This window comes from Pimephales promelas, chromosome 8 (assembly GCF_988280905.1).
Source record: "Pimephales promelas chromosome 8, fPimPro1.hap1.1, whole genome shotgun sequence".
NCBI lineage: Eukaryota > Metazoa > Chordata > Actinopteri > Cypriniformes > Leuciscidae > Pimephales > Pimephales promelas.
In genome coordinates this window covers 31,477,322-31,492,423 of record NC_142776.1, presented here as the reverse complement: position 1 = coordinate 31,492,423, position 15,102 = coordinate 31,477,322, and the positions used below count along the sequence as shown (strand labels likewise).

General features: G+C 36.5%; 1 protein-coding gene across 2 annotated transcripts in view; it reads left to right on the top strand.

Moving 5' to 3' along the window:
- Window positions 1–7,883, top strand: part of cntn3b (contactin 3b) — a 67,800-nt gene extending 59,917 nt beyond the window's left edge. The window contains exons 21-24 of one of the 2 annotated variants that reach the window (XR_016169543.1): window positions 86–198; window positions 1,499–1,664; window positions 2,946–5,689; window positions 5,822–7,883. Coding sequence is in view for 1 of the 2 variants with exons in the window: in XM_039648974.2 (XP_039504908.2) it covers window positions 86–198; window positions 1,499–1,664; window positions 2,946–3,040 (374 nt within the window). In the remaining variant the exon portion in view is untranslated. Of the gene's footprint in view, window positions 1–85; window positions 199–1,498; window positions 1,665–2,945 lie in introns of both variants that reach the window. The other variant, XM_039648974.2, reaches the window with a different exon arrangement.
- Window positions 7,884–15,102: the final 7,219 nt, after the last annotated feature.

Here is a 15,102-nt window from a genome sequence, read left to right as displayed (position 1 = left end):
AAACATGTTTGTGTCATTGAATTGTGCATTGTGAACCTTTTCTTTCTTCTTCTGTCCATATCTTTCACACACACGCAAACCTCAGCGCCTGGACAGCCCCCTCAGAATGTAGAGTGGAATCTGATTGGCTCTCAGCTTTTGCTTCAGTGGGATCCCGTCATTGCTCTCGAAACTGAATCTGAGGTCACCGGATACATAGTGAGTGACATTATTAGGATGTTTTATGAGAGTTTTGCTTGAGGTAATTCATCGTTTTCCCTTTAGCATGCAGGCATATCCAATGAAACATTGTGAGCCAAACAATGATGACAGTAACTACAATGCATTATTGCATCTGATACTATTGATATACATAATAAGGGTTGTCGGGTGAAGTAATTTAGCTACAAAGATATGGCAGTTATATGCCCGAAACCCATTCATTTGTGTATTTTTATAGATAAGGGACAGCATATGCTATTTCATGTTTCATTCCACCTCTCTCTTAATTACAAATGCATGCAATTAACAGCTCTCACAGTACTAATTTTCCCACTAGGGAAAACAGTCATGACGCTCAGGGGGAAATACTAGCCATTAGCATCAGTAAACATTATTTAGAATAACAGGGCATCACCTATGTTTAGCTCCTTTCATGGCAAACATCACTGCTATTGCTTATACTTGGGAATTTTGATTTTAATGAACCACTTTCTCTAAATCTTAAACTGCTTCAGACACCAATGATGCCTCAAATCAAGCAGCTTTTTGAGAAGATGTATGTTATCATTTTTCAAAGCGATCTGACCTGGGTCGGTTCATAAAATAGGTTTGTATTGAAGGACGAACGTGATTCATTTCATTTTCTATTACAGCTGTCGATTTGATGCATTAAAGGGATAGTTCACTTTGAAATTAATTTTTTGGGATGTTTTAGCTTCCCTCAAAGACATAGTAGGTCTTTGTTTCCGCAGTAGTTTCAATTTTGATATTTTTAGGTCAAACCATTCTTGTCTATCAGTCATATAATGCAGGTCTATGGTCAAAAAAGAGCATGCACAGAGAAGTCCAAATTAAACATGATTTAATGACTCGTAAAAGTAAGTACACATTGGTGGCCTAAGACATGAAACGAGCGGTTTGTGTGAGAAAACAAACAGTATTAATATCACTTGGATGTGGCTGTGGTTACAAGAGGTAAAAACGATATAAATACTGTTCGTTTTCTCACACAAACTTTCGTGTCTTAGGCCATCAATGTGTACATAACAAAAGTGTATTTCAAAGTGAACTATCCATTTAATTCAGTGTAATTAATAAAAAATAAATAATAAGCACTTTTAAGTCCGGTACGTCTATGCCACAATAATGTAATGTCTTAAAATGATTTACATTTGGTGGCTTTTCTCAGCAAATATGTGGCGAATTGCAATAGATCTAATTGATTTTATAGCGCAATTAATTTAGTTTAAATTCTTTAGAATGAAATTGTGATTGACTTGGGTGAAATCATCCGCAGGTGCTGTACAGAAGACACCGGAATAACGACATGTACTCTGTCATTACCAACAAAACCTCGGTGGAATTGACCCTCAATCCAAATGACAACTACGTCATTCAGATCAAGACCCTCAGTGAAGGGGGCTTGGGGGAAGGAAGCGAGCCTATCCACATCCACCAACTCAGTAAGTCTCATTTCCTGTTGCCGTCCTTTATTTCATCTTCCGCTGGCATTGATAAGCTCTTAATGGGACTTCAGTCAGTTTGGATGCCTAAATATTTAGCTCTGTTCACTTCAGTCTTTCAGTGAGCCACAGAATCCGACCTTTTAAGAAATGCACAATCCTCTGCTATCTATCTCTGTCACTGTGAAGCCCGATTGGCATATAAATGAGTGAGAATCCCCCCCAATTCCTTTTCTCCCCTCAAATGGGCAACAGTCAAAACATGCTCTACTTCCCTCCTCCTTCTTACAGAGATCTGCTTACAGATTCAACCCGAGCATTATCATCACGGGATACTTTCCTCAATAATGGCTCTTTCCAAGAACAGGGTATAAATTGATATGATGAGCATTAGAGGCACAAATTTTTTTTTTATTGTTTTGGTTCTATTAGATAAACTATCATCTATCTATAATGTATCATGTTACATTACATTTATCAAGCTCTACCATTCTATCCAGCTACATATGAAGACTTCAGATGCAAAAGCATCTAAGTGCCACCTGAAATTTTCTTCTAAAATGTGCATTTTAACAGTAATTTGACTTTAATGACAATTAATAGGTAATTTGCATTGCCATTAAAGTGAAATAACTGAACATAAACCTACACGCTTGATAAAAATTATCATTCTAGAACGATGGATGGCACTTGCATCTGAAGTCTTCATATGTAGGCTATACAGTATATACACTATACTATAAAACTATATATTTTGTTGCAGGAATTATTTACATTATATATCTTTATATATATATATATATATATACACACACACACACACACACACACACGTATATATATATATATATATATATATATATACACATACATATATACAACAAAATATAGTTTTTCAAATAAAATATTTAAAACAAAATTGTGCATTATATTGTCAATTTTATTGGGTCAATGTAAGTTATTAATAAATATAATGCATGTGTATATGGGTTTTGATATATCTCTAATATATATATTAATTTATATTGGCTTTGACTCCCTGAAACTGACAATTTTCTGACCATTTATTTGGAGAAAAAAGTTATTTTTTAAGACTTTCAGAGTATACTTTGTTCTTGGAATTTGCTTAATAAATTAGATTGTGGAGATGATCTTATACAATTGCTCTTTGATTCAGGAAACAGCTGTCTGCGAATTGAAACCACAATGCTCTGTCTGTCTGTCTCTCCTTTGGGAGGTTAAATAGTGTTTCTTAATGGTTGTGTTTGCGTTCGCTTACAGGCATGGGTGCACGTGGATCCAGAGCGGGAAGGCTGTGCACACTTTCTCTCTCTCCGCTCCTCATCTGCGCTCTGTCGACGCTCAGTGCCTCCTGATGTTCGCCTCCCTTGAGCACCAGACCAGGCCTCACCGAGAAAAACAAACTTTCTGCTCTTTGCTTACATACGGCTTATGTTTCTCATTACAGTCTGACTTGATGGGATTCACCAGCTCCGGCAACATGTTTGAAAGAGCCGGATATTGAAATGTCATGGGAATCTTGGGAAATTCATCTTTAGTAAACATGGCAAAGGCCTGCACAAGAGTAATTAGGGGTTTTGGATTGGACTAGAACACACTGCAAAAAAATATTTTCTTAATGAGTATTTTTTTTTTCCTGTAAAAATATCTAAACATCCTTAAAAAAAAAAAAAGAAATTATCTTGCGTTTTTTTTTTTTGCCATCATAATTTGTTGTGCTTAAAAACAAGGAACATTTATTTTTCAGTGGGGTAAGAAATATATATATATATATATATATATATATATATATATAAGAGGTAATTAGGTTTTATCATAACTATCTAACTAATATCATAATATACTTATTGTTTTACACAGCTAAAAATGATCTTGTTTGGAGTGTTTAGATATTTTTAGAATTGGAAAACAAGACAAACACACAGTTTAAGAAAATTATGTTTTTGCATTTAATATGATAAGTTTCTTTGGCACTCTGAAACCAGAAAAAGCTTTTATTTTTTTGTGTAATACGCTTCTGTATGCAGTGTGCCAATGTGTGCAACATCTTTTCCTCTGATCTTTGAGAACAATCAATGCCTTAAATTCATGTACACACCAAAGTAGATATAGAAAATAGGATTGCAATTGAGGACAAGGGCTAAGAAACCAGTGTTGGTGGGAAGTTGCTCTAATATAATGCAGATTTTTGGGTCTGTTTGTGGCTTCTTTTGTGCTGAACTAAGTTCTACGTCTGGGTTAACAAAGCTAAGCATTGATTTGTCTTCATGGAATTATTCCATTAGTTAAGAAATGATCGTCGCTGTCCCGTCCCGATTACACCATCGACTCCAAAGGCTCCCTCTCAGTCTCTTTGACGGGTATTAGCATTTTGTTCGACACTTCATGACAGTTAAATTATTGATGCATTAAGCATTAGACACTCTGCACAATTAAGGCTTAATTTTCCTGTGAGAATTTGCTCCTTTATGCCTAGTTCACACTACATGATTTTAAAATGTCGGGCTGAACTGTGCAGTTCACACTACATGACTTGCTCTCAGTGAAATCATGAGTGTTCAAGTTGTTTTAGCTGTTCACACCACACAACACAACGTGATTGATCCACAACAGGAGGTAACTCACTACACGAGTTGACAACGCACTACATAGAGATACAACCACGATCGGATGATAAGAGCATATCATTTGTGACTCAATGAGAGCTGTTTCAGTACTATAGTACGGTCTAAATCCTGAAAATAATCAAACAAATAACGAGTTGACAACAACACGATTCTATCTGGTCTAGAAACCATGTTTTGTAACGAAAAACCATGCAATAAAACGAACCAGAAATGACGCGAAACTGCAGAGAAGAACACAACACGCGAATATGGACGTCAGACAGAAACTAGTGCTGCACACTGTTTGCTCGACGATCTGCTCTGAGGGAAAAAAAATGCAAAAAAGAAAAAGTAAGATTTACCTGGTGTCCTCAACCCATGCGTTGCTATGATTGGCTGTACTCATGACATCACTGAGATTGAGTCGCGCGACTGCTCGAGATATCTAGCATGCTAGATATTTTTCTGAGCTCGGTGACCTGTCTGCGAGGTGTCTGCGAGCTGTCTTTGATGCGTTGTTGGCTCTTTCACACTAACGGATTGGCGAGCGTTAATCGTCCGCTAATCGCCCGCGATTTGCACGCGATAACACCCTGACTTGTCGGTGACTCAACGGTTTGCAAATCGGGCTTAAAATCACGTAGTGTGAACTAGGCTTTATACGTCATCCAGCTGAACTAGTTTCACACGGTTACTCCCGCCACACTATATTGCTATTCACAATCCAGTCATGCCTTTTGAAGTGCCCCTATTATACTATGTTAAGGTTCCTAATTTAGTATGGAATGTCCTACAACAGGTTTAAAATGTACGGAGACCCTAAAGGGACCTTTGCAAAAATAAAAACATACAGACTTTCACGTGCTCATGAGAAACTTTCGCGTGCTCACGAGAAACTATCCAGAGGCTTTCTCCACACTTGTATACACAGTGACCGAAACTGCAATGATGGCGTCGGTTTTACCGTATCAATTCAAGCCTGAGTCGTCATTCTTTTTGAAGTGGATTTGGCTCCATAAAAAAAACTTTTCTCAACTACAACTATAGTGTTTGAGGACAGGTCAAAGTAGATGATGTTTACGGGCAGGCAATGAAGACCATAGGCTGAGATAAAGCAAATGTATTACAAACCTACAGAGGTTTGTGCAAGAAGTAAGACTGGAATTACTGATGTCTTGTTTCAGGCAGTTCAGGCACTAATACATGTCTACCTGTGCATTTTAGTAAACTGGCATGAACTGCAAAACAAGTTGTCAAAAACGAAGTGACAAGATGTGGAACACTGCTGGAAGTGGGACTCGTATCAAATTTGTATAGCTCTAATGGTCTTGCGGATGTGAAAAGATTTGAGAGCCTTGGAAACAAGTACAATGTGTGATAGCAGAAGTCCCTACCAAGGTGGTTCTCCTTTCTGGTTCTGTATTACTGTGCAAAAGTCACATTATGATATTGCATTACCAAAATATGGAGATCATATCTCATGTTGATGCCCATATAATGCACCTTGAATTCTGAATTTCTCATTTGTAGCTTCAACGAGACAAGAGGCCAGGACGCTTCGGGGGTGACCTTTTAATGCTGAGGTTCGCTGCCAAGGAATAGTGCCTTCACTGGACAATTATGTTCCTGGCAGTATCAGGCTGCAGGGTCCATAATTTGCACTTGTTCTTCTTCAAAGTCATAAGAAAGCACAAGGTAGTGAACCACGGTGACACAGGCTTTCTGTCCAAGACTCCAGAACAGGTGCAGAACAGCCCATGAAGACGTGTTTAAAAAGTTGGCGAGGGAGATTAAAAAAGTGAGGGTGCAGAGTCCAAATCAGTACAGCCTATCTGTTCTCCCTCAAGCTTTCATAAAGGTCTGGGCACCTTGATTAGTCTGCAGTGGTCCAGTCAATGGGATATTGATTTTTCTGCTCTGTCACAGTGCAGACACTTGATTGACTGATGTCTGTGTTTCTGTCAGCCATCTTGTGAGGAGTTTGTGCTTTGAGTGTCAGAGATGTCCTTGCCCTCTTCTCCCATTCAGTTGTTGGATGAATTTGGCAAAAAGATGCTGAGAACAAGTTGCAGACATACACAGCCGTTCAAAAGTTTGGGGTTGGTGAGATTTTTTAATGTTTTTGAAAGAAGGCTAGTATGCTCACCAAGGCTGCATTTATGTTATTACAATTTAAAAGAACTGTTTATTATTGTAGATGTATTCCTGTGACAGCTGAATTGTCAGCATCATTACTCCAGTATTCACGGTCACGATTCTTCGGAAATCATTCTAATATGCTGATTGGGTGTTCAAGATGCACGTCTATGTTAAAAACAGTAATCCCGCTTAACTTTTTTTTTTTTTTGAAACCTTGATAGATTTTTTTCTCGATTTTTTTTTTTTTTTAATTAGAAAGTTGACGTTGAAATAGCGATCTTTTGTAACATTGTAAATGGTTTGCGGTCACTTTTGATCAATGTAATAATTAATCCTTTCTGAATAGTATTTCTTTCAAAAGAAAACCTTACTGACACCAAACATTTGAATGGCAGTTTGCTGAATAGGCATCATTGAAGTCATTTAAGCATTACACATACCCGATTTCATTGTGACTAATTTCAAATAGGCTCCGCCCCTTAAACAATTTTCTATTTTGACTAATGTCACAGAGTCTCTTATTCTTCAAGACCTTTAATATGAGATGGCTTTTGGTCTAAGATGGATAAATGACATATATTTCTGCCCTATGTTACATTACAGAAGTAAAGTGGGTTGCAAACACTTCCTTTTAAAGCCGGTATCATGAGTTTTTACATTTATTTTATGGTCATGTGTTCTTGATAGTTCTATAGTTGAGTTTATCTCTTTGGAATCTATTATTTCAGACATAGCATTCATTGTTGTTTTTTTTCAGCATAGGAAAGTGAAAATAGGTATTTGATATGTACTATAAGTATTTCATATTACAGTAATTTAAAAATAGTGCTGCTCATGACACCCTCTTTACAAATAACATGTTAGTTTTTCTGTTTGCTGATTTTCTCCAACTAATGTGTCCCATCAACCCTCAGTTACAGTCTCTGCGTAATGATGCATATAAACACTGAAACAATAATTGTTGTTTAATAGCAATGATTTGCTTGATACTCTTAAAATTGTGAAGTCTAATTTTCCTAATTTTGTGTATGCTGTATAATCAGTGAGTTTCATTTCTTCACATTATGGTTTCCCTTTGGCAAAACTTGGATATAATATGAAAATCTGAGCTGTTAATGACAGATCTTATCGCTACAATCCAATTATGTTTCTAAGTAATCGGAAATGAAAAATGACGAGACCTTGGCCTGATGTAAATAGTGACTATATATTTTTAGAGTCGGCCAGCATTGATAACCTAACGTTTTCTACTGCACACGGCCCTAGGAATTTAATACTGATGTATTAGTGAATAATCTCTGTGAGATGACTTACATATAACATGAAATTTTCACATTGAAAAGTAACTGTTTTGTCTTGTATACTAAAACTGTGCATGTGGATAAATGTTTGGTGCATATGTGTTGAATTTTATAATTCTGTTAAAAACGTAATAAAAATGTCAAAATTCTGGCCCGCTGCTTGCCGTGTCTCATTGGGGGCTGTAAACGGCCAGAGTTACATTACAAGAATTGGTCTAATACAAAGTTCTCTCATGAAACTAGATGGTACTGGCTGATTGGTCCTTAACTCGACCTGATTACAATCACGTCATTCTCTATAGGGCACAGCTGATTGGTTACTGCTGTATCAGTAGCCAATGAGCTCGCTGCTCTTCCAGAAACCCTCCACCTTCCCCAGCTCCACCTGTATAGATCTGCTACAGGTAATTAAATGTACCTCTTTTTAAAAAGAAATTTAATTATTTCCAATTTATTTAATTATATCCATTATTTTGCAATCAGAAAAGTATTCATCTTGTAGAAAAACAATGACGATCTCAGGTGAAGCCATTTGTTTTACAACAAATTAAACAGAAAATTAATTTACCTGAAATAGCAATAACAGGCATCATTCGATTTAATATGCAATTTTGTAAAAAATAAAATTAAAATTAATAAAAACGTTTAAATGTTAATAATAAATTAAAAATAAAATAAATATATTAATTAATTTATATAATTAGTAAATTTGAAGAAAAAACAAAAACAAGAACTTAAAATGTTGAGCATGCATTGAAATAATAATTAACTTTGGGGAAAAGTACCACTAGTAAACATTGTAAACAAATTTGATCAAGGGAAAATCCATTTAAGTGCTGATGTCATGACTCTTTTCGCCATATTTCCTGTGCAGGACAGAGAAATCAATGTCTTAATTAGCTCATATGTAGCTTCTTAGATGTAATCTAATGCAAGATTGTTTAATTCAGAGCATCTTTCCTGGGCCAGCCTCAAACTGTACATGAACAATACACCGGCCGTTTTAATCTGCAGGATTTAAACTGGATTAAGCTTTGCCATGGCTGCTTGTACAACAAAGTAGAACAAAGAGTCATGTGATCGCTTATATTCATTTTAAAATGTCAAGAGTAGTGTAAGAGTTTAATAGCTCCTTTGAGAAGTGATATTATCCTGATAATAGTATAGCTACTAATGGTAATTTAATTAGCTGGACTTGCTAATCAATATTTGAAGCAGCTTGGGAGCTGATGTCTGGACTCTTCGCTGCAGATAAAGCTGAGTCACACCGACTTATTTTTGGCCAGTTATCGCCGCTTTGTTTGATATACAGTGATGTATCACTCACCAAACAAGCCTAATTCCAGATGAGTGTGGAAAGGGTTGGTCTGGGTCATCTCCAGCAACTGGATGAATGGTGTATAATTAAAGGTTCAGCAGACCAGAGTGTTTTCCTAATTAAGTATAAATGCCAAGCTCGTCAGGAAGACGCCCAGGCTCCATCTTAATGCCAGCGAGAGATTTTTATTCCTGAACGGCATGTCTGGAGGAAGTCTGCATCTCTTCCATAATTGCAAATACACACTGACGTGACACATACACATACGACTGCGACTGGTCAAGACTGGCAATCAGTCAACAATTGTTTCAGTGAACCAGTTATTTTATGTCATGATCCTTTTTATCCTTAATATTCAATTAATTCAATTATTTTAAAATTCAATTGCTCATTTAAAAGTCCTTGCTCATTACAAGTCAAACATGATGGTCAGATCATTGACTAAGAACTGGATCACTGCAATGTCTGAATAAAACGTTGGTCTAATTTGCGAACCAGTTCAACTGATTCACAGAGCACAATCTGAACAACATAATGATTCATTCACAAATCAGACATAACTAATCAGATATGGGTGGCAAAATCTATGTCTTTCTCAAATAAACAAAAAGATGATAACAAAATGGTGGTAACCAAAAGTGTGTGAACGGTCTAAAAAATAGAATTTCCTCTTTCCTGAATATATTGCATTTTGTGCATTTGCATTTGAGCAATTCCACTATAGGTCCCACAGAAACTACATACTGTACTTCACGATTTAAAAAAAACTAAGAAAATGCATTTAAAATATGCAGTCTCTCAAAGATGGACCAAAAATATTCACTTTGAAAAAAAACTTTTGCTGATAATTTACTCACCCCCATGTCACCCAAGATATCTATGTCATTCTTTCTTCAGTCGCAAAGAAATTAAGGTTTTTGATGAAAACATTCCAGGATTTTTCTCCATATAATGGACTTCAATGGGAACCAAATGGTTCAAGGTCCAAAAGACAGTTTCAGTGCAAACTGCAAACTGTTCAAAGGCCTTTAAACAATTCCAGATGATGAATAAGGGTCTTATCAAGCGAAATGTTCGCTCATTTAAAAAAAAAAAAAACAAAAAAAACAAAGTTTAAGTTTTATAACCTCAAATGGTCGCCTTGCTCTGTTCTGTGATGTGCGTTTGTGACTCTCCTATTCGAACATGTTCATCAAAATGAACAAATCTTTTTCCGAGTCAACTCGTTCATTTCGTTCATTGAATGAACCAAATGACACACACAAAAAAAAAAACATTTGTTCATTTTGATAAAAGAGTTCGAACAGGAGAGTCACGGACACACATCACAGAACAGAGCAAGGCGACCATTTGAGCTTATAAAACTTAACTGTGCAAGATGAGTCATATATACATAAATTAACTCAACAATATAATGATGACTCATCATTATATTAATGACTCATCTTGCACAACAATGATGCCTTCATCCCCTTCAACTAAATTATAAATGGCTTATCAGCAAATCCTATTTTGTCGAGGAGTCATTGGGTACATGACTTTATTTCCCATCCATTGATCAGTTGCATAGGAATTGTCTTTTAAATTCAGTTTAATTTGCTTTCTTAGACAGAACGAGCTGTCAAGTCCAGCTTCGACAAACTAAAACAAGCCCCTCAGTGTGTCCTGTTCCAGCCCTCTGGAAAAAAAAAAACAACGAAGAAAAGAAAATGGTGATCGTTAGCTAATTTGGTTTTTATGTCTATAAATGTAAAAATGAACTCCATATGATAATGAATGTTTCACTCCATGCTGATCTTACAATTACTCTACCTGATATGTACACTTCATGTATTCATCTAAAAAATTTAACAAAATTTGTGTCACGGAGTGAAAGTACATTGAGTGGTTCATCACGCTGCTGTCAAAGTGAGTTGCCCATATGTCCTTATTATCCAGATATCATCTCTCTTGTAAGTCTTTCGCTGTCGGTCTCAACGGACAGATATATTCACTCATTAGCCTTAAGGTCTTCAGGCATGCACTCCGCTTGCAGTTTAAATTCAGCATATGATTCGTGACAGATTCTATCATATGCTGGCACCAGTTTCTCTTGGAAAAAGCCTGACATGTTGGCGTTTTGAGAGCTGCTTTAGGGCTCTGCTCGGGTGAGGGCTAATATTCTTAATCAACATGGTCTGCAGGCACAGACCTAGATCCTTTGAAGTAGTCGTATGAGTGAGGATGTGGAGCGATGCTCCTCATTATCATGGCTTACTGGTTCGAATCTGGCGCAAGAGACTCTTTAGTGTGGGTTTGAAGAGAACTCTGCAAGACAAGATCTGCTTGCGTTCCTGAGGTGCATTGAGACAACCGGCTGCCATTTGCTCAGACGACCCATCACTCAAATTAATTACTTTAAATTTTTGTCATGTTTGATTTTATTTCAAGGCAAAAAGTATGGGTACTGCTGTCAAAACTTGTTGTAGGTCTACATTGTTCTGGAATTGTATGTACTTATAAGCATTTTTATAATTAAAAAAAAGAGCATACAAAAAATTATAATAGATAAAAAAGAGACACTGCTTTACAGGAACATTATGAATGGAATAGTTTTTCTCAATTAATATCCTGTCATTTACTGTACTCTATTGTTGAACTAACAACTGCTCAAGTATGGTTTTGCTAATACAGTTAATTTTATTATTCAACCAGTGTTATTATAATTGATATACTATTATAATTTTGAATTAGATTTTGTTTATATATTTTCTGTTTTCATTTTAATGTTAGTTAACATTTTAGCCATTTTTTTTGTAATTTTTATAATTTATTAATATGTCAATTGGTCTATAATTTGTATCAAGTTATATATTTTTAGCTATAATAGGAAAACTTCCAAGGCCACTCCCACCAGTCTGTTATGGATTTGCTTACCAGAGTAAAATACCGCCGTGCATTAGTAGGAAAAACTTCTTAGCAAACTTTTAGTCATAATGGTTTTAAGTTTTTTAGCTTCAATGAGTTTAGCTTGAGAAAGTTACTTTCGGCTTCCAGTGAAAGATCCAGCGCGTTGAAGGCAGCGGCTAAAGGCTGCAAAGGACTGAAGACAGAACAGAGAGAACACTACGATGGGAAACTCTGAAAAACCTCCATGTTTGTACTCAGCATGGAGGTTTTTCAGACTGTAATACTGTATTACCAAACTGTATTACCATAAACACAGTTTTTTAGGCCAAAAAGAGAAATGAAAGAAACTGCCATTCAGTCAGAAGCAAAATGTTGTTGCAAACAGGTAAGCTATTGCTATAGTTACATTATACCATAATGCTGTTAAAAGAGTAGATATAGTACGATACAGTTTTCAAACCTACTCTTACAATAACTGTTTTGTTAATAACCCTCTGTTGATCCGAATGTCCGTGGGCGCTTGGGCAGGGATACAAAAATGCAGAAGTAGTATAATGTTTTCATGAAAGCCTTGGAGCTGTCAGAGGCTGGATTCTGCTGACAAATAAACGTGAATTTCCCGGTCCAGGTAACACAGAGAACAAGTAAATATAGTTCACTATACGTATACATAATTTGAACAATACAAAGGGGGTTGAAAATCAAAGTCGCATTTTAAATTCTAAATAAACCTTTGAAGGGATCCCCAAATCGCTTTTTCATATTAAATATATTTTCTTTTCAAAGTGTCTTTTTGGGGGATATATTAAATCTTAATTAAGAAGAACTTTCCTTATAGCTATACTCTGAGGAATCATTTACATGTGCCTTGGTTTGTGTGAATTCATCACAATTGTCTTTCTCGTTATTTACTGTCAAGCTTTTTATTACTTGCTTTTTTTATTACAATTTACCGTCCTCTCCGATGCGACCAATACATAACATCAAAGGCTTAATACAGATCATAGGTTTTTGTTTGAAGCATCAATAAATATACTGATTTAGCATTGTGCACGTTATGGCGGCTGACATGGAGGCAGTTTACCATATTGAGTGTTGTAAGACTCCCCACCAGGGTAATTATCTTGCAGATTGCTTCTTGCTAGACATCCTGATCCCCTTTCTTGACAACATGCTGGCACCATTAAATCAAGAGAGAGAACAATTCTCTCACATTGAACTCATACTGACAAGGATGAAAACTTGATATTGCTTAAGGTCGATACATGCTATGCATACATCTAAACGGGGCCAGAACCAATTTTAGCCGTTCAGATGCTGAACGTCTCTTTGAGTTAATTTTATCCCCTATGAAATCGCTCAGGGTCTGTTACAATCTGCTAAAGGGCAGATGCTATTTGAGAATGAAGGTCGTACGTGCACATCACCTTAAAGAAGTTTACAAAATAGCAACACTCAAATAAATATATAAATAATGCACAATGCACAAAACAAAATAGTGTTTCCCAGGAAATAGGTATGACTGGGCAGCACAGAACAGAAAAAAACATTGAACAAGGGCAAACCTAGACTGCCTTGAACTTGCCGTCCTTAGCAGTGACATGCTACGTAACTCAATAAAACAATCCAAGGACATTTCCCAAGTGAAAAAATGTACCTTGTACAAGTCATGGCATGTCTTCTTGTTCTCAGGGCACAAAGAGCTGCCTTGTTTTAAAAATGGTCGTGCCTGTTATCCCATTGAGTATTCTGTGATGTTAACCGCGGGGCGAAGTAAGCCACACGCGGCACACAGGTGTAAGTACTGAGGTTAACAGGCTGCGAGCACCTCTCATCTCTTCATTTTGCATATGAATTAAGTGCACACCAATGCTATTCATTTTATTATGATGTTCACAGATAAATCTCACTGAATTATACGAATAAACTAGATGTTTATTAAAGGGATAGTTCACTTTGAAATTAATTTTTGATATGTTTTAGCTTACCTCAAGGGCATGCAAGATGTAGGCGTCTTTGTTTCCACAGCATTTTCAATTTTGACATTTTTTGGTCAAACCGTTGTTGTCTGTCAGTCCTATAATTCAGTTTTAGGGGGTCCACCTCAAAGAGCATGCACAGAGAAGTCAAAATTAAACATGATTTAATGACTCGTGAATGTAGGTACACACTGATGGCCTAAGACACGAAACGAGCGGCTTGTGTGAGAAAACGAACAGTATTTATATAGTTTTTACCTCTTGTTAACAGCCGTCAAACTGAATCAGATGTCCAACTGAACCGAACTGAACCATGTCCAACGTATGCCGGAAGTGATCTCTTGCGCGTCTACGTCACGCATTGTTTACACGGAGATTTCGGAAGTTTTACTTTCACTAAATATAATTAGATATATCAAAATCATTGCCATTTCCCGTTTATCAAAATATGTTTAGTGAAAGGTAAAACTTCCGAGATCTCTGTGTAAACAATGCGTGACGTAGACGCGCGAGAGATCACTTCCGGCGTAACGTCTGGAGACGGTTCAGAGTCGGTTCAGTTGGACATCTGATTCAGACCAGTTCGACGGCTGTTAACAAGAGGTAAAAACTATATAAATACTTAGGCCATCTTAGGCCATCAGTGTGTACTTACATTCACGAGTCATTAAATCATGTTTAATTTTGACTTCTCTGTGCATGCTCTTTGAGGTGGACCCCCTAAAACTGCATTATAGGACTGACAGACAACAACGGTTTGACCAAAATATGTCAATATTGAAAATGCTGTGGAAACAAAGACACCTACATCTTGGATGCCCTTGAGGTAAGCTAAAACATATCAAAAATTAATTTCAAAGTGAACTATCCCTTTAATGAAGTGAATATTTAGTGATGATTTCCATAGTGAAAACAAATCCTTGAGTCATTCATTAGCAGTTTTTAATTAATATTTCAAAAAGACCAAGTCAGTTTGGTTCATTCCAAAGTCCCTTTAACGGCAAGTCATTTACTTGGCGCAAGTCTGGCGGCCATCAATGAAATGAGTCCATTTTAGTCAAGTACAGCTCCTATCTCTTTGAATGGGGAAACATCAATTTCTCCAAATCTGTCCACCAACCTTATAAATAAATTTCATATATGAAATCACCAATGACATCTGACAACAACGGTCTAATAAACTGT